Here is a 19,913-nt window from a genome sequence, read left to right as displayed (position 1 = left end):
CACATTGAGGAATTATGGACTTAAAATAAACTCATATTTCTGCAAACATCTTAATAAACTTAAAACATGACAAACTAACTTGAAAGAAAATAAATAGGCCCTGGTTTGAAGTCAATAATTCCTTAATATTGATCAGAAAGTTTTACTTCCATGGCAGATTGTTTCGCAAAGAGAACTGTTCCGTTACCTAGCAACCCCAGCCAAGCCCAGCCCGTTACCTAGCAACCCCAGCCAAGCCCAGCCCGTTACCTAGCAACCCCAGATCTAGTTCCACTGGCAGATCATTTAATTTACCGATATGTTACTCTAAGTAGGTTTGTCTTATTTCAAGTGTACTAAAACATCTGCACTAGAAACTGGAACAAAAATACTTGGTAAGATTTTGCGTTTTTGCAGTGCAGGAAGTTGTTCCTCTTTTAAAACATGACAACCAGAGCAGAAATGACTCTGGTAGAAGTGTATATAAATCATAAAGGTGGACTCCCATAAGAGATGTAGAATCTGCCTCATCTGTGCTGCAGCGGAGAACAGAGTGACCTTGATCCAAACTGCTCAAGAGCTTTAAGTCTTTTTTTCTTCACACCCCCACTGCTGTAGTTTTATATTTTTATTACTCTCCTTCCAAGACTCCTCTCCAGTTTGCCCTTTCTTGGTTTTATCTGCAGAATGGTGCTGCAAGCATGAAGTTAAACTATGCAAATATAACACATGCAAAAAGTCTTAAAAATAGAATCTCAATGTGATTTTACTCTGAAAAACATAAATCAAATGACGTTCTACTCCATGGAGGTGATCTATGTCGACCAGTTTAGTCAGATAAACTTTTGTTAAAAAAGCAAAACTTTAGAATATTTTTTGGACATGCACTTTGAACATGTAAATATATTTTAGTACTGTTGTTCTAAAGTATATTTAGAACAATGCATTAGGTTGTGAAACCATTTATTCTTTTATTAAACTATGTTCAATAAAGTCAAACTAACTAACTAAACTAACACTGTCACAAGCATGACATAACAGCCGTCATAAACATGGAGTCTTCATGTCATGAAGCGTTATTCTGTAAATTATGACCCTTGTAATTCTGTAAATTATGACCCTTTTAATGCAATTTGTAATGGAGGTTTGCATTAAAAGTGTCATTATTTCCCAATGACACTGATGAAGATTCCTTCATGTTTGTGGCTTGTCAGCTTTAGGCTCACCCCTTCAAATAAAGAGTTTCTTCATACTTAAATCAAACGCACCCCTGATAATGCTGTTTTAGATTGGTTTTCTTCTTTTAAAGATAATATTCATGAGCTGAAGCGCAGGCGGTGAAAAGGCCAGAGCCCCGGTGGGCGCGCAGCAGGCCAGGCCTTTAGCACCGCGCCTCGCTCTCTGATGTGGTCACCTTCTTCTCCAGGCACTAATGAGGCCGTTCAAGTGATTGCCTGTTTAAAAACACACATTAGAAGGGCGCTGTTGTTTAGGTACCTCTGCAGGAGTTTTATGAGGGGAGGGCTCCCTGTGTGTTCAAGCTGAGCGACTGATGGTCCCAAAATAGCACAGAGAGCAACAAGATCACAGCAAATTCATTTTTAACAATTTTATAGAAATATTTGACCAGTAGTGCACTGAATGCAGTTTTCTGGCCGATTACCGATTCCGTTTTGGGCCGATTCCAGAGCTGGGTAGTAACTAGTTACATTTACTCAACTAACTTTTTGCAAAAAAATTTGATGTATTTTTACAACACTGTACTTTTTACTTTTACTTTGTTACTAATATAATTCAAATTAATTAAGTTTTTGGTCATTTGCACTGAATTAGAGGCTTAAATCATAAATTCTGTCATAAAAACAACTTAAATCTGAGTAAACATTGACCGATATAAGATCTGGGGAGTAACTAGTTACATTTACTCGAGTAACTTTTTTGGAAAAATGTACTTTTAGGAGTATTTTGTTTTTTCTTTTACTTGAGTAAAATGTCTGTATTTTCTACCCACTGAATGAAAAACAAACATGTTTTCATTCAAACAGACTCCGACACACAGCTGCAGTTTTTCAGAAAGTTTCAGAAGATTTTTATTATTTTTATATTATTATTTATTATCATTTTTATTGAAAAACTTATAAAACTTAAAAATTGAAATTTCAAAAAAGCAAGAGAAACTGACCGATGTCGTCATCGTTGCGGTCGGCTGGGTCTTTTTCCAGACACTCTCGGACCAGGTCCCGGCCCAGAAGTCCGTCTGACGCTCTCTCCAGGTCTTCATCCTCCTCCTCCTCTTCCTCGCTGTCCACTGGAGCCTCTGGAAGTCCAGACAGGTCCACGTCTCCCAGGTCGCTCTCTGTGGCCTGATAAAACAAATACTCACAATAAGGTGGGAACTGTTCCAGCGTTTTCTGCAGAGACAAAACAAAACCACCAAAAGCCAGAATATGAGAAATTTTTTAATTTTGGTCTGAATGTTTGGAGGAAAACTGCCACCAAACTCTAAACACAATGATCATGGTGGAAAAAAGCACCAAAATTTACAAATAAACATTAACTTTACCTCTACACAACAATGTGCATCAAGGGGAGATTTTTTGCAATTTCAGCCTAAAGATATCCACAGTTGGACAACTTTAACTGCAACCTATAATTGCAGTTAAAGTTGATTTATTAAATTATCTTTTCAGATTTTATTTGTAAAAACAGCTGAAAATGTTGTTACTTTTTCTTCCAGTTATTTCTGTTTTCTGTCACATAAAATCTAAACAAACTACATTAAAGTTTGTGCATGAAACATAAAAATGGTCAATAAAGTAAAAGCGATCTTAATAATAAAAGTATAAAACTAAACCAGCAGTTAAAATTCTTTACATGTTGAATTAGTTGGGATTTGAAGGTCAATGCATTTTGCCTGTGGTGGTAATGTAACACATTAGAAAATCATTTAAAAATCCATACTTCATTATAAAATACCCAGAATATTTACAGACAACTATGTTTGTATCTGGAACAATCTTTACAGCACAAGTTCAAAACTAAACTAGGTCACAAGTAGCATCTCCTCGACTTCTACGAATATTTTCAGTTACTTGGTTTTATCTGTGACCTGGAGTTTCCAAGTAAAACCACCTGCTGGCGTCCAAAACCTCTGAATGTTCAAATGTTCTGGTCCAGGTTGGCAGGATGAGGCTCAGACGGAGCGGGGGGGAATTAAACCAGCAACCTGGAGGTTAAAAGTGGAGCCCTCTAGTGGCAGGGCCACCAATGCCACACTTTTCAGATTTCTATGAAACTCCAAATCCAAACTTTTTGTTTTTCTAGATCTGGAGAAGTAAAGATGTTTCCACCTGCTCAGTGTTTTCTGTTTCAAATAAATAAATGTGAAGGCCAAAAGACAAGATCCCACATTTACAGAAAACGTAAATGATTTAATAAATTTGAGCGTCTGGAGCTCTTTCATCCATCATTTACAATGAAATTAATATACATTTTTATTATTTACCGATTTAAAAATGCCTAGTAAAATTTAGAGTGATTATTTTTTGTCATCCTTACAGGAAGAGAAAAAGATTTTGACTCTGAATCATTTTAAAAATAACTTTTTTACAACAGTGTTAAAAATGAGTTAAAAGAGCAACAGCTCATTAATTCTCATTTTCTTCCCTCTCAGTTGAACATCGCCTTCACTGCCACTCACACCTGATCGTTTACTGCGCAGGAGTTCACCAGTGTCAACACAAGTTTGAGCTCCAAGGATTTTTCCTCGACATCAAATCCAAGGCAAACAGCTCATGTTAAAAAGAAGAAGAGAGACGTGGCAAATGTTGCTTCAGAATGTAAACTAGCTGAGGGAGGAAAGGCCAAAAGTCCAGAAGTTGGGGAAAAACAAACTTCTGAGGTTAAAAAGAATATAAATGCATGGGAGAAACTGGGTAAAACAGTGACAGCTGAGGCGCGCAGCTGACTGGAAGGGTCAGCCCTTTAAGACAGCTGTAAACAAACACGCAGCCGGGTCAGCAACAAGCCGATGGGATCAAATCCGTGTGATAAATACCTAATCTGAGGGTGAAATGATCTGCGCTCTGTGTTAAATGTCAGAGCCCGGATAACCTGCGCTGCTCATAAACAACCAGGCAGAGAAAAATCCTGCAGGAGGTTGAAAAGAGGGGGATAAAATAGCTTATTTTTTTAGTTTTTGGTCTGTTTTTGTATCTCATTTGTTTGTTTGTTTTGCTTTTACTGTCAATATTCTGTTGTTTATTTCCTGTATTTAAAAAAAAAATGTTATAATAAGGTGCAGAATGTAACTTATTTTAAAAAAATATCTTTTTACATATTTGTTGAAACTGTAACTGTTGTGGAAAAAGAAAAAACTGAGCTCTTCCTCCTACTGCCAGTACTGATTAGAAACAACCAATCAGAGCCGGGAGGCGGGTCTTAGCGCTGTCAATCATCCTCCGTGATCATTACTTATTTGTAATGATTTAATAAATTTGAGCTACCAAAGTTTTTTTTTTATCAATCATTTACATTGAAATTACTATGTAGTAATATACAAGCTATGCTAGCTGTAACATAGCGTAGCTTGCAATGAATGCTAAGGCTAGTTAGCACAAAGAACATTGACGGATGATGAACAGTTCTCCTGTAACATTAAGTTGTTTCTCTGCCATTGGCACATTTGTGTGTGTGTGTGTGTGTGCGTATGTTTTATAAAAACATATTTTTATTAAAGTTGCATCCTGCACGTTTAACGGATTATTTTTAAGAAAAAATGTATGAAATATTTTTTTCTTTCTTAAATGTAACCAACTTTAATAGCTTTGTCAACAGATCATAAATCAGCTCAATAACACACTAACCTTCCTGGTTGCCGTGATTAAAGCTACCTAAAATAAACAACCTTGTGTGAGTAAGAAACTCTAAAATCCATTTATAATCACAGCATGGAGGGCGGGACGGCCAAATAATTACGGTAAGCCTCGGCTTGTGGAGGCTAACAGAAACATTCTTGGATTCATAACGGCTTTCTCCTCAAACAGCGGAGATTAGAAAAGTTAGTGGATTAAAGCGATTAGATGACAGGTTTATTATGGTCTCTTTTCTCTGTTATTGACTCTCAGTCCTTCAAGCACTGGAGAGAGGCTTGTCGAAGCACACTGAGCTGCTAAACACTGGAGAAATGTCACAAAGGAGGAGGAAGAGGGGTGCAAGGTGACCTCTCTATCTGCTGCAACGGAGTAATTAGGAGAGAAAACAAACAATTTCAAAATTAAAGGAGACAAGAGTGAAGAAACACTACCAGGGTTTTCTGAATCTACTAAATGCTCTTATTTTATTTGACACAACTGATTGGAGAATTAAACAGAGACGCACTCATCAGAAAGTTGTCGCTTTCTTGTTCTGTGAGGCTTAAAGCTGTTGATACAATTTTCAGAACCAACAGTTTTTAAAATAGATATTTTTTTTTGCTTTCCTGGAATAAATGGTTGTTATTTATTCATATTTAAACCACCAGTGCTTGTTACAAAGCAAACTGAAAATGACAGAGTTAAGATTAGCCTTGCTAGCATTGCTAGCATTGCTAGCATTGCTAGCCCTAAACAGAAGTCTGCAAACTGAAAACCCTTAACTTTGCTTTAAGGTTTCAAAAGGTCTTCTTAACTTCCACACGACTGATATTGTTACTTTTAGTATTACTGATGAAACAGTAAAGAAATAAAAAATTGGTTAAATTAAAAGATTACTTGGCCTGTCACAATAACAAATTTTGTTGGATGATAAATTGTCCCAGATGTTTCTGTGATAAATGATAGTTTTGTTGTTTTGAATGCATTTTTGAGTGATATAATAATAATGGCATAATAATAATAATAATGCAAGAAAATATTCTCAAATATTAATAAACTTTAAATTGTAATGAACATTTAGCACTGGAACTGGAAGACATTTTTAATATCTAAAATCTTTTAGATATTTTGTTTACATTTGTCGAATGTAAACAAAAAAAGGATAGTTGAGACCAAAATACCAGATTAAAGAGTTTTATCCTCCAGTTTTTGGTAGAAAGATAAATTATGCAAATGGAAATGATTAAGTTTGATTTAATTTATTCTTTAACCTTAATTTGGCAGGGGTATGAATAATTTTAAGCTTACTGTTTACAATGTCAAAATAGCCACCATTACCTGCAACCTAACCAGCAATTAGCTTCCAGCACTTTAACTGGAGGAAAGATGGTGCTGGGAAACGTTGGGTTTATTTCCTACACATGACCTTTAGTCCACAGCTGGAAGATCAGAACTGATGAGCAATAATTAGAAGGATTAAAGCAACAGGTGAGCAAACAAGTCACTAATTTTAACAGGGTTCATAATTTATTCCTTTTTATTTATTAATGGCAACATGGAGAGAAGCGCTGATCATTTATTCATCTGTAGCTTTTTTAATAGAACATAGAAATCTCTTCCAAGCCGATTCTGTGACCCAAAGAAATGTCTTTTTCTTGGGGAACCCACCTGGTAAATGTCTGACAAGCTGCTGCTGCCCGAGTCGCTGGTTATGCTGCACCCTGATTGGCTGGGCGCCATGTGCATCACCTGCTGGTGGGCGTGGTCTGTCAGGTGCATCTTATTGAGATCGGCAGGAAGCTGTTCACACAGGAAGAAACACACACAGAGAACAGAGGATGAGTTTCCCAATATTCCCAGTATTACAGACGGAAAACAAGATTGTGCACGCCCACCCACACACACAGCCACACACACACACACACACAGCCACACACACACACACACACACACACATGCAGCCACACACACACACACACACACACACACACACATGCATGTAGCGGTTCTCATCAAGTTGAAAGCCAGAGCTGCAGAAAATAACTTCGACTGCCTAAATCTCGTTTCCACTCAACAGTTTGGACTCAGAGTCTGAAGTCGACTGACTTTTAAAAACATGAGTACTGCACTGCTGCAGTTCCTCCAGAGCAACATGGAGTCTGACGCACTCATTCACTTTAAAGGCCTTTAGTTGGTCCACGGTTCTAGTTATGGTCCTAAAACGTGTCAAACTCGAGGCCCGCAGGCCAAATCTGGCCCGCCGTAGCTTTTTATGTGGCCCAAGACATCAAGTTCCTCCAGCTTTTCACAAATCCTCAAAATTCACACAAAATCTCCACATTTTATTCTAATTTTACTGCAAAATTTTCTCAAAATTGGTCAAAAACATTAGGGTCAGGGGTCAGGGTTAGGGACGGTCAGGTCAGGGGTCAGGGTGAGAGACGGTCGGGGTCAGGGGTCAGGGTGAGAGACGGTCGGGGTCAGGGGTCAGGGTGAGAGACGGTCGGGGTCAGGGGTCAGGGTGAGGGACGGTCGGGGTCAGGGGTCAGGGTGAGAGACGGTCGGGGTCAGGGGTCAGGGTGAGAGACGGTCAGGGTCAGGGGTCAGGGTGAGAGACGGTCGGGGTCAGGGGTCAGGGTGAGAGACGGTCGGGGTCAGGGGTCAGGGTGAGAGACGGTCGGGGTCAGGGGTCAGGGTGAGGGACGGTCGGGGTCAGGGGTCAGGGTGAGAGACGGTCGGGGTCAGGGGGAGAGACGGTCGGGGTCAGGGGTCAGGGTGAGAGACGGTCGGGGTCAGGGGTCAGGGTGAGAGACGGTCAGGGTCAGGGGTCAGGGTGAGGGACGGCGTTCTCCGGCGACACCAAGAAAGCCTGCAGCTCGTCTCCTCCATCGCCACATCTCACCGCGGCGGCCGCTCAACCGTAAACGCTCGCAGCGCCTGCAGCGCCCGTGAAACCTCATTGAGCCGAACTGGAGCTCAGCAGCAGAGGAACCACAGCGGATTCATGCAATATTAAAGACGTTACGTCTGGGGGTCGCCCCCTCTTGGTACTTCCCCCCCAACAGGTCTGATGTTCCTGATGAACCTTTAAGCTTCACTGTCTTCCAGCCTGGAGGGAAACACCAACAGACCCCAGACGTTCATGTTGCTAACGTCTAATACAACGCATTACCAAGAAAAATGTACTAAATGTAACTACAGCTCCATATGCTCCCAGAGTAAAACACATTGTGGACATTTTAGTACCACATATTGAGCTAGCTGGGTTTTTATCATCTGCATGTTCCACATTTGATCAGACTAACAGCTAAAGTTGGCGAGTCAGCAGATATTACAAATGTTTTTACAAAAACTCTAAATGATCTCCATTTCAAAGCTGGACTGGATTATTCTACTCCCAGAATACAGCTGAAATAAATACAACCATTCAAAACCAAATTGGAAAATGGTCAAATCAAGTAATATAATTTAAAATAAAATTATTAAATATGTCAAAGCTGAAACGATTAATCATGATTAATCTACTACTTAAATAACTGTCAACTAATTTAGTAACTGATTAATCATATAGACTCAAATTACTTAAAAAAAAGAATTATTCATTTATTTACATATTTTAATGTGTTTCTAATATTATGCAAAAAGTTGAGTGGTAAAACAAAAAATCTGCTGATTAATCGATTAATCGTTACAATAATTGATCAATTGCAGCCCTAAAATATGTTGTTTTCCTGATGTAAAGCACTTTGAGCCGTCTTGTGGCTGAAATGTGTTCTAGAAATGAACTTGACTGATTGATTGTTATTGATTAAGTCAATACCAATCAGCCTTCGGTATGCAGCAGCATCTATTTAAACATGAACTATTTGTGGTTTTCTTCGATTCAGACTCCGATGTTACCACATTAATGGCACAGCTGTTTCCTATAAAAGCAATTAAGGAGCAGTATTGTAATTTTAAAGGCTGCTGTTTTAACATTCATGCTCCAGCATTGGCTGTGGAACGAGGTGAAGGTCCCGACTGAAGAACCCTTTAAGTGAAATCCATTTCCTATTAAGCACAGCAGAGTAACGCATTGTGTGATTCACTTATTGACCCAAAGACAACATGCAGTCTTGGTGTTATTGATTGAATTACATCCAATCACAGTTACACATCACTCTACTATTAGTGCTAATACATACTGCTGACTAACTGCCTGTTTACCGTGTTTCTGTGTGAATGAGGACGACAGTGAATAATTGCTAATTTCACCAAAGCGAATGAATATCGATTCCGGTATGATGGAGAAGTTATGAGCCGTTCTTCCAATATATTCACCAGTCCTGGGAGACGGAGCCTGAAATGGCAAACTGGTGCATCGAGCCTCATTTATGAGGTGAATGGCAAAAGGAATAAAGTTTAACATTTGTTTTTTAAGTCTCAGACGTCTGAAAACTTGAGGAAGTAAAAGTATTGAACAGCAATAGTTGATCAATACTGGACCACCTTTCAGCAACAGAAGTTATTTTAGTGTCTAATAAATCTGCACAGCAACAGTTATAATTCATGTTAATAAAAAGGAGATGAAACCTTTAAATAAATAACTAAATAATGAAGTTATTTCTAAACATTTTACTAAAGGTAATTAATCTTTATGAAAGGTGAATATTCACTCATTTTATGTTACTAGCAGTTTGTTTAAAGACAAGTTTAAATCAGATTCATGTAGGTACGTACGTTTAAAGATAACTTTTTAACAATAAACAGTTTCTAAGTTCAAAAATTACTAGATTGATATTTCAGGCTGCTGTTTTGGATTCAACAAGCCAGTTTATGTTTTTAAGGATAATTTTATTTATAGAGACTTTATAATTAATTTTATTTGTTGTTTTTGTAGTTTTATTTACTTATTTTTATTTTTTTTTAGAATATTTAAAGTATAAATGTTGACGTTTATTGATTTTTGATAATGTGTTCTTCGATCATTATGCCGTTACCAAAACAAAAATATTACCGTTTATCGCAATAACTTCTGGGTCAATTTATAACTCAATAACTTCTTACACCTTATAATTCATTTAGTTTGGTTTATTTATTTTGGATATTTAATGTTCCAATGTTAAAATTTAAAGTTTATAATTTTTTGAGAATGTGTTCATGCATCATTATGCCGTTACCAAAATGACAATATTATCGTTTATCGCAATAACTTCTTGGACAATTTATCGTCCAGCAACATTAGTTGCCGTTTATCGACCCTTTGGGTCGTTTCTGAACTGAAAGGAGGACAGAGAAGAGGAGTTTGTGTTTACGAGCCGGTTAGAGAAGGAGGAGTGGAGTGGAGGTCTCGCGGCTCCTATTCACGCCACAGAATTAATCCCACTCTAATCCCTCTCTTTCCCTCTCCCAGAGGGGAAAGGGGGTCTTCCACTCTCCTCATGCATTAAGGATGAGCGTTAGGAGATTAAATATAAATGCGTGTGGCTCCTTCAGCTGTACAATTTCATCATGTCAAGGCGGCGGCTCCAATCATGGGAGGATTGAGCTTTCACCGCAGCAATCATTAGAAAACCAGGTTAACTGCAGAAAAATGAACGTTTGTGTTATGATAACACACAGCAGCTAGAAATGCTTCTGAATGTAGTTTATGCTTTGAGTTTAACTTGCATCATCAACGGTTTATTCCCGCCTTCATGTTAAATGTGGCGTCCATAAAAAGCCACCCACTGAGATATGATTAAATACATTGTGGTTGGAGGCAAATACAAATGATAGGAATCTGAGTGAGAGCCAGCTTTTAGGAAAGGTCATGCTGTTTGCCATGCAAATTAGGGGCTTACCCTCCATCAGGAATGAAGAAAAAACCTCCAACAACAGCTCTTTATCTAAGTCTTTATATCAGAGGACCAATAAACCAACTGCAGTCATTCTGACCTAAACAAATCAGTTAAAACACAATAACAAAACGTACACAAATGGCATTTTAAGGGCTGAAACCTGAGTGGTTCATTCTGCCCATTCCCTCAGTGGTTAAATGGACAATAAAGCCCAGATTGGCTTTTTAACCACATAACATTCTCCCTAAATGCATTTTGCACAGAATAATCTCTCCTGCATTCTGGGGAGACATTGGCAACAATAGAGGACAAAACACAGAATGGGCGGCTCCTTGGAGCAAAGATAAAACATTCACAAAGACACACAGTGAAGAATACACTTACAAATATATTTCCATGATGATGAGCAGAATGAATAGCTTGATGGAGTAATTAAACCATAATGTGGCTGATGAATCTTGATGAGAACTATAATTAAAGTACGAGCAAAATAAAAAATAAAAACCTGACAAACAAAACTCAATGAATATTTAGAGACGATGCAAAAGGCAACAAAGCTGTGAAACTGTCATAAAAACCACAGAGAAAGACAAAAACACACAGAGGCAGCATAAGATGCAACATATCGAACCCAAGTCTAATTTATTACGTTAACAAAATTCAAACTGACGAGGTTTTTGGTCATTAATACCGAAATAATTAATTTAGTCATAAAAAAACTTAAAATTGAAAAAATGCTGCCCAATCACATTATTGGAGTAACTTCTCTGAAAAAAATTACTTTTTGGAGTATTTTATTTTTCTTTTACTTGAGTAATTTTATTACGAAGTATTTCTACTCTTACTTTAGTAAGACTTCTGGATTTTCTACCCACTGAATGAAGAACAAACATATTTTAATCAAAGATTCACATTCAAGTTTCAGAAGATTTTTATTGAAAGAAACTGATTTGGAAACATTTTCTTTTGCCTAATTTTGTTATTTTTTGTTACTTATTTAATAACTTTCCATTTTGATCTGTTGATTATTTCTTGAGTAGTTTCTTGGACTTCTTACTTTTACGTGAGTAAAAATAAGTTGCAGTATCTCTGGTCTTACTTGAGTATAATTTTGGGTTTTCCGCCCTCCTGAGGTCGCGGCCGGGTCAAATGACACCAACAAAATTGGCCTGCAGGTGTCAGCAGTGGCAAACAATCCTGACACGACCTTTCAAGTAGAGTCAAGATAAATGCTAGTGGAGAAAATGGAAGATATTTTACAGGTAAAACAGGAGAAGTGAGTTTTATATCTGTGTTTTTTTGGGTATTTCTCTACCAGTTTGTACAAAAAGAGGCTGATTTTATATTTTTCTTCTTTGCAAAGCAGCAACTCAGTCAGATTAGATGGTGAGCAGAAGCTTAAGATCAAGTCTTGCAGCAGATTTTCAACTGGAAACAACTAAAATCTCCCAGCAGATTCTGTGTTCCTGCATGCACACATCATAATGCTGCCACCACCATGTTTCCTGGTGAGGATGCCGTTTTCAGGGTGAGGAATCTGGAAGGCGCTAACAGCAATGCAGAGCACGTGATGTATAAGCAGATGTGTAGATCTTGGAGCCAGAGTTTGTTTTCTTTTCAAATAATCAGTGAAGTTTCTGCAAAGTCCACACTGGTAAATACACTTCAAATCTCTGTGTTGATTTAGTTCCCACAGCAGACTGCGTACCCAGAAACCACATCTCAGCTAATGCACCTCTGCAGGAAAGGAACAATGCAGCTGCTGTCTCTGCCTTTCTCCGATACGCCACTTACCTCCGTCCCTGAATCTGATTTCTGCTGCTTCTCTGAAGTGTCTGCTCCATTTCTTTACATTTATCTCTTTCAGGCCCGTCTCGTCTTTTTGGTAATTAACTCTGTCTCCTGCATCCGTCATTAGTTCCCTCCGTTTCTGAGATGTTCACTCTTTCTTTTTTAAAAACTGAGTAAAATGACAGCTTGGGGACTCTGATGTCTGAAAATGGGACCAGATTCAGCAGTAAGAAAACTTTGATGAATCCAGGCCAGCGTTGCAACTTTAATCAGTCAGTCAGGTTTATTTGTGTAGCAGCTTTCAGCAACACGGCATTTTAAAGTGCTTTGTACCATAAAAACACAAAAACACAAAGTCTTGGATCACACCGTCAATGATTTTGTAAAGTTACACATCAGATGATTAATGTCTCATTTTTTTAGTCTAGATTGAAATGAACTCAGCTTTTCAGCTGTTTTGCAGTTTTCTGGAAGTTTATTCCAGATTTGTGATGCTTAGAAGCAGAATGCTGCTTCTCCAAGTTTGGTTCTGGTTTTGTGGATGCAGAGCAGAACCAGAACCAGAACCAGAACCAGAACCAGAAGAGCTGAGAGGTCTGAAGGTTAATATAACAACAGAAGATCTTTAATCTTTAATTCAGTGGTGTATAAACTACTAGCAGTATTTTAACCCTCCGAGTTCCAAGTTTCAAATCTCCGTCTGGATATTTTGCTTATTTAATTGAACAAAGTTCTTTAAATCTCCAGATTTTTTTAGGCAGTAACCAATGCAACTAAAGATGAGTTTCTCTAGATCTCGCTGAGACATTAATCCTGTAATCATGAAAATGTTCTTCAGGTGAAAGAAGGCCGACTTTGTAACCATCTTTATGTGGCTCTAAAACTTCACCCTGATTTCTAGTCTCTATCTGTAATAACTGAAGCTGTAGGTCGACTTTAGATCGTCCCTCTTTAGGTCTAAAGATAATAACTTCAGTTTTGAACCCCAACCAAGAGAACTAAACAGACTCAGCTTAGAGATGGAGGTGGAGAGAAAATAGAGTCACCTGGCATAAATGTGAGAGACAAAGACAAAGAAAGGAAAAAGAACAAAAGTGAGAAAGCATGGAGGAAGAGGAAAAATAATAAGAAATAGGACTGACAGTGTGAGGTGGAATGAGGATGAAGTGAAAGTGAGGCAGCAGATGAAGATAAAAGGTCTACAATATTCTCTTAAGATTCCAATTTTGCCTTAGTCCAGAAGACCATATCTCCAGGCAATGTGAGTGAATGTGTGTGAGTGTGTGTGATCGTGTGTGATTGTGTGTGATTGTGTGTGAATGTGTGTGATTGTGTGCACCAGCTGCAGCAAGGGGAGATGTAATAAATTGAAGCTGAAATTGGAGGTGACAACTGCAAAGACAGACATGGAGCAGAGAGGGAAGGAGAGGAGGAGTCAGGCTGGAGTTCAGAGACGAGGGACTCAAACACACAAGATGCAAATAATATCTCTAACACACACAGAAACACACATTTTCACCACTTTGTCTCCACCAAGCCCAACTGTCTAAAAATCTGCTTCAGTTGAAAATCTTTAACAAACTGAAACGCGTCAGTGTCGCGTTTATCGCTAATCGTTTCTGCTGCGCCACCAATTAGCAACAGACTTCAGAAACACGCACTGCAAAGACGAATGTGCAGTGACACGAAGGAGGCTTCTTGTAGTTCCTAAAATCAATGTGACACTTTGGTTTATTCAGATTCTGAATTAGCAAAGAAATGAACCTCTAATTTCCTCAAATGTCACGAATGTCTGATAGAATTAGTGTTTCATTTATTTGCCACAAGTTGAAGCAATTAAATCCTCTCCAGCTCTAAACGAATGTTTGACAAAACAAAAACTGTCTGGCTAACATTAAAGTGAACGTAAAGTGACTCAACATTTTGCTGGACGGATTTGGATAGCTCAAAAGTGGAAAAATATTTTCAAACGGTAAAAGTTATAACTTAGTCGACATTCCAAGCAGAGCCGTTTCTATTCCCGTCTCTGTAGTCACAACTTGATTGGTCGTAGATTATATAATTTTATTGAATAATTAGTGTAGGGTGGGGTTACCCTTCACTACCCTATGAATCCTCCACGGCTGTTTTCTTCACGCAATTTGAAGCAATTTAAAATCGCTTGACGTGTAAAACGTGTTTGATGTGACACCTTTTAAACACAAGCATCAGCTTTAACAACAACTGAGAAAATGTAATTAATTAACTGAAAATTTATTAGTTATTCTATGCATTAGTGGCATCCTCTATCACGAATGATGTCAACAATATTATGATGTTTTAAAAACCATTTTAAATCTTCACATCTTCTCTTTACTAAAACCCATCATAGTTGATTAAAACGTATTTTCCCTTTAAGTAGATGTATGTTGCTGTTCTTGGCAGCTGATTTTAATAAATTCATATTTCTCTCCATTGTAGGTGGTCTGTTCTGTTTAAATGTGGAACATAAATGCACAAAACTTTGAGTCCAAAACTTCCCTTTATGCTAGATGTTGCATTTTCAGGAAGCAACACAAATATTTGCAGCTGAATTCCTGTTTTCATCTGTTGTAGTTGAACAACGTGTTTTCAGCAGCATGGACAGAATTTTGCATAGCAACAAATTAGCTCAGAAACTCCCTGAAATCCGGTTTTATCTCAGTTGAGAGGAGGACACTCATCCTGTGATTTGGCACGAGTTGGTGAGTGAGCTGCAAGGTTCGACGATCATTGGCTGTTAAGTTCCTGGACTGGGCAGAGATTGGGCTGGAGAGTTTCAGGAGCGGATCAGAAGCCATTAACTGGCAGCTTCAACACTAAGCAGTGCCAGTATTGTGACAGACGGGACGCTGAATTGGATCAGCGCTGCCAAGGACCTGTGACTTTTGCACCACTGTTGGACTAGATGACAGAAAGAGAAACTAGCAGGATGGATTTATTTTGTGCATTTATGCCATTCCTGTAAAATATTTATCTCAAGATTGAACAGAAAAGATAAAAAAGGACATTATGTTGTGTCTAAACAGGAGAAAAGATGCCAAATTGCATTTAAAAAGGTTATAATGAGCTAACCAGGGAACCAAAGTCCAGTTGAAGGTAATTTGTTTGAACTAAACATTAAATAGCCAAAAAGAGACAGAAAATATATGAATCTGCTGTTGAAGTTTTAACTGATTTGTGTTCACATTCAGTGACCTGGAAATGTTTTCTCATCTCATGACACCATTGTTTTTGGTTAAACATTTTTGTACAAAACCAACATTTTTACTCCTTTTGGAGTAAAAAGAAGCATTTTTATTCCTTTCTATCTCCCCTGTTATAATTTCACTGCTGTGTTGATATTATATTTACACACTAAGTGCAAGTTTACTTCAGACACACAAACTACTGAGGAAAACTAACCTGCTGACTGAATTGGGTACACGTAATTTCAATTAATCCGTCTTTATTAATGTACAATATTTTTAGATAAAAAAAAAACAAAAAAATGTTTTAAAAAGCCAAGTCTTTTTGAAACAATGTAGCAGAAACTTTTGTTTCCACACCTGATTTTAAGAAAAATGTTCATCCACACAAACCGTTGTAGTAAACATGCCACACCCATAGGGGGCAGCGTAGGGCAAAGCTAAACTTATGTCAGCCAATCACAATCCTTCAAAACAACCACCACTTCTTGTTTAGAATCCAACATGGCGCCAGGAGCTTCAGACAGAAAGGTTGAACTATTTCTAAATACCTAAATGTTGGAATATAAAGTTAATAAAACACAAGACGACTGTTAAACCCAGAATGTGGAGGTTGACCTCCAATCACTCTTTATCCATTGCAACTCAACATATTAGAGCAGTTATTAAAAAAACAAGTGAATATAGTCTGAACCAACGTAACGTCATCAGCCATCTTCCCTCCACTGCATGGACAAACAGTACCGCGTTATAAATCTTCTCTTTGGCCGGAGGTTTGATTATCAATCGTTTTTAGTGATATAAAACGGAGGTTACGTGTGGATGAAAGGTCAAATCACATAAAAATCGATTCAGTTCATCAGATATTTGGTTATTTGTGGACATAAGTCCTTCCACTGGCTCCCTGGAGCTCAGAGAAGAGACTTTAAAGTACTTCTGTTAAAAATTATTAAAGATCTGCTGTTGCTGGATCAACTTTCCAGATCTGTCGGATCCAAACAGGAAGAAGCAGCTTTCAGCTTCTATGCACCACAAATCAGGGACAAAGTTCCAGAAAACTGTAAAACAGCCGAAACACTGAGTTCCTTGAAATCCAGACTAAAACCCCGCCTGGTTAGAAAATATTTTTGAAATGTTATAAATGAAATATTGACCAATATTTGGAGGATTTTGATGACGGCAGTTGGAAATCGTAGATTTTTGTGTTTTTATGATTTAAGCACTCTGGACTTTGTTGCTGTACAAATAAAATTCGATTGACAGATTTATTGACGAGGCTTTGGTTTGTCTTTTTGTCCCCTGTGTGCTGCAGGAAGCTGTTAGGTGTCTGTCTGGGACCCAGAGGAAGGTGGGCCACGGTCGGGTCTCCCGGATACAGGAAGACACTTCACACCAACACAAACATAAGACAAAATACCAGAGTTACATAAAACTTAGCACCTCGAGGCTTCCCTCCGCTAGCAGATGCTTCCTGCCCGGCGGCCCAATCAACAATGCTTCTCCACGCAACCAAGCCGCACTCACGCAGTGCGTCCCTGGCTCCGGTGCAGGCTGACCCGCGGCGCGGCTGGAGGGCCAGCTCCACCCTGCGGTTCTCCTGGGGAGGTTTTGTTAGCGTTGGACCGGGTTTCTGCTCTGTCGGCCAACATAGTTTGGCGCAGACGAGGCTGACTGTGATTCTGGCACAACAACAAGAGTCAGGAGGGAAAATTTACTTTTTCAACCAGACGCTCAGAGCTTCTTCTACTTCTGGATTTGGCAAAAAAAAAAAAAAAAAAAAAAAGTTTTTTTGGAAAAACCTCCAATTTGACATAAAATAATAAACTTTGCTATAAATGCTTAAGGCCCAAGACATGTTCACTACCCTGCTCTTTAACTCAGCAGTTCACCAAGAGCCGCAGAGAAATCAACCCAGCCACCCAATCTTGTATTTATAAATGCCCTTGAAAATTATCCAGTAAAGGCTCTCTGGTTGACGAGAGGATGTGGATCAATAGCAGTGAGATAATGTGGGCTGGGGGCACTAAGTGGTGGGACTATTAGCACATGGATGAGTGTATGCGTGTGTGTTTTGAAGGATGGATGGGGGTTTGTAGCTGGAGTTAGCGTAACATATGCTAGCATCACTAAGTGCTGGTCATTTTGCATGATTTTAACCACTGTGAGGATTTATAGCAGTTAAACTGTTCAAGCATCATAAGCAGAACGAATGAGTTAATGACAACGATTGTAATATGTACAAACCTTTTTTACTATCGCAGCTGGAGAATCATATATTACGTAGCGAGTGAGGCTAGAAGGCTACATTTAGCTTTATACTTTACAACCGTAGAACAAATGTGGGCAGAGCCATCTACTGGAACAACTGGAACGACATTTAGTTTTATAACCAAACATGGAGAGAGAACCAACCAACTAACCAACTAACCAACCAACCAACCAACCAATCAACCATCCAACCATCCAACCAACCAACCAACCAACCAACCAACCAACCAACCAACCAACCAACCAACCAACCAACATTTAGTTTTATAATCAAACATGGAGAAACAACCAACTAACCAACGAACCAACTAACCAACCAACCAACATTTAGTTTTATAATCAAACATGGAGAAACAACCAACTAACCAACCAACCAACTAACCAACCAACCAACATTTAGTTTTATAATCAAACATGGAGAAACAACCAACTAACCAACCAACCAACGAACCAACCAACCAACCAACCAACATTTAGTTTTTTAATCAAACATGGAGAGAGAACCAACCAACCAACCAACCAACATTTAGTTTTTTAATCAAACATGGAGAGAGAACCAACCAACTAACCAACTAACCAACCAACCAACCAACCAATCAACCATCCAACCATCCAACCATCCAACCATCCAACCAACCAACCAACCAACCAACCAACCAACCAACCAACCAACCAACATTTAGTTTTATAATCAAACATGGAGAAACAACCAACTAACCAACGAACCAACTAACCAACCAACCAACATTTAGTTTTATAATCAAACATGGAGAAACAACCAACTAACCAACCAACCAACTAACCAACCAACCAACATTTAGTTTTATAATCAAACATGGAGAAACAACCAACGAACCAACCAACCAACATTTAGTTTTTTAATCAAACATGGAGAGAGAACCAACCAACCAACCAACCAACATTTAGTTTTTTAATCAAACATGGAGAGAGAACCAACCAACTAACCAACTAACCAACCAATCAACATTTAGTTTTATACCTCTCTAATCCAGAATAAATTTAAGATCCAGAGATCAGTTTATAAATTATGGATCCGTTTATGAACTAAAACCTCATCAGGCTCAGACACACACCTGTAGTTTCTGTTCAAATTTCAGAAGTTTTTCAATGAAAAAAATTCTTGATATTTTTGTTCCTTATATGAATTATTGTCATTTTGGTCCTTAAAATACCAAATTTCCACTTAACTTTACATTTTGTATGTAATTTATAAATATTAAATGATAATTTGATCAGTTGCGGATTCTTACTTGAGTAATGTCTTGGACGGCTACTTTATACTTTTACTTGATTAGTGGATTTTATGTAGTGGTACCAGAACAACATTTTGCAGATTTATATTGGAAAAGAAGTGAAACAATTCATCTTTTCCCAAAACCTCCATAAGTTTAGGTAAAGTATATTAAAACAAGCCATTTTTGTTAGTTTTATTACACGAGAGCAGCTATGAAAACATAAAATGTTTGCATACTGGACAAAGAGTGAATATGGATGAAAAACCGGAGTAGTGCATTCAGTTTATTCAGTCTAAAAAGTATGACAGCTTCACGCTCACAACAAAGGATCAGATAGAGCTGCAGGGGCGCAATCCTGTTTTATTGAACCACTTTTGCAATTGTCTCTCAAAATAAAGTTTAACCAAGAGGCCATTTAAATCTTGCCACAATTTTTCAGTTTACAACTTTCAACAGGGCTGCAAAATCCTTGAATATGTGATAATAAACCCTCAGCTAAAGGAACAGAGAACAGCAAACAAGAGGAGAGAGAGTCACACGTTTTAAGGAGAAAATTAGTAATGGTGTCTGTTATTGTTGGGACTGAATGGTAAGTTATGACTTATGGGAGGCGAGTGGAGCATGGCCTGGCTAAATGCAATCCATATTGATCCTTATCACCCCCACTTCCTGTGCATATGATATCCCAGCACTCCCTCGGCATGCTGAAAGCTCTCTGCGTGGTTCATGTTCAAAATCCCA

The 19,913-nt window shown here is 38.3% G+C and overlaps 1 protein-coding gene across 8 annotated transcripts in view; it reads right to left on the bottom strand.

The window, feature by feature from the left end:
• LOC122844678 (rap guanine nucleotide exchange factor 6-like) overlaps positions 1-19,913 on the bottom strand; it is a 129,722-nt gene that overhangs the window by 45,098 nt on the left and 64,711 nt on the right. For all 8 annotated transcript variants that reach the window (XM_044140372.1, XM_044140373.1, XM_044140377.1 and 5 more), the window contains 2 exons: positions 6,501-6,632; positions 2,162-2,342 (listed from right to left, as the gene is read on the bottom strand). In XM_044140372.1, coding sequence (XP_043996307.1) covers positions 2,162-2,342; positions 6,501-6,632 — 313 coding nt within the window. The remainder of the gene's footprint in view (positions 1-2,161; positions 2,343-6,500; positions 6,633-19,913) is intronic.

Source organism: Gambusia affinis, linkage group LG15 (assembly GCF_019740435.1).
Source record: "Gambusia affinis linkage group LG15, SWU_Gaff_1.0, whole genome shotgun sequence".
Lineage (NCBI taxonomy): Eukaryota > Metazoa > Chordata > Actinopteri > Cyprinodontiformes > Poeciliidae > Gambusia > Gambusia affinis.
This window is presented reverse-complemented; position numbering and strand designations above follow the sequence as displayed.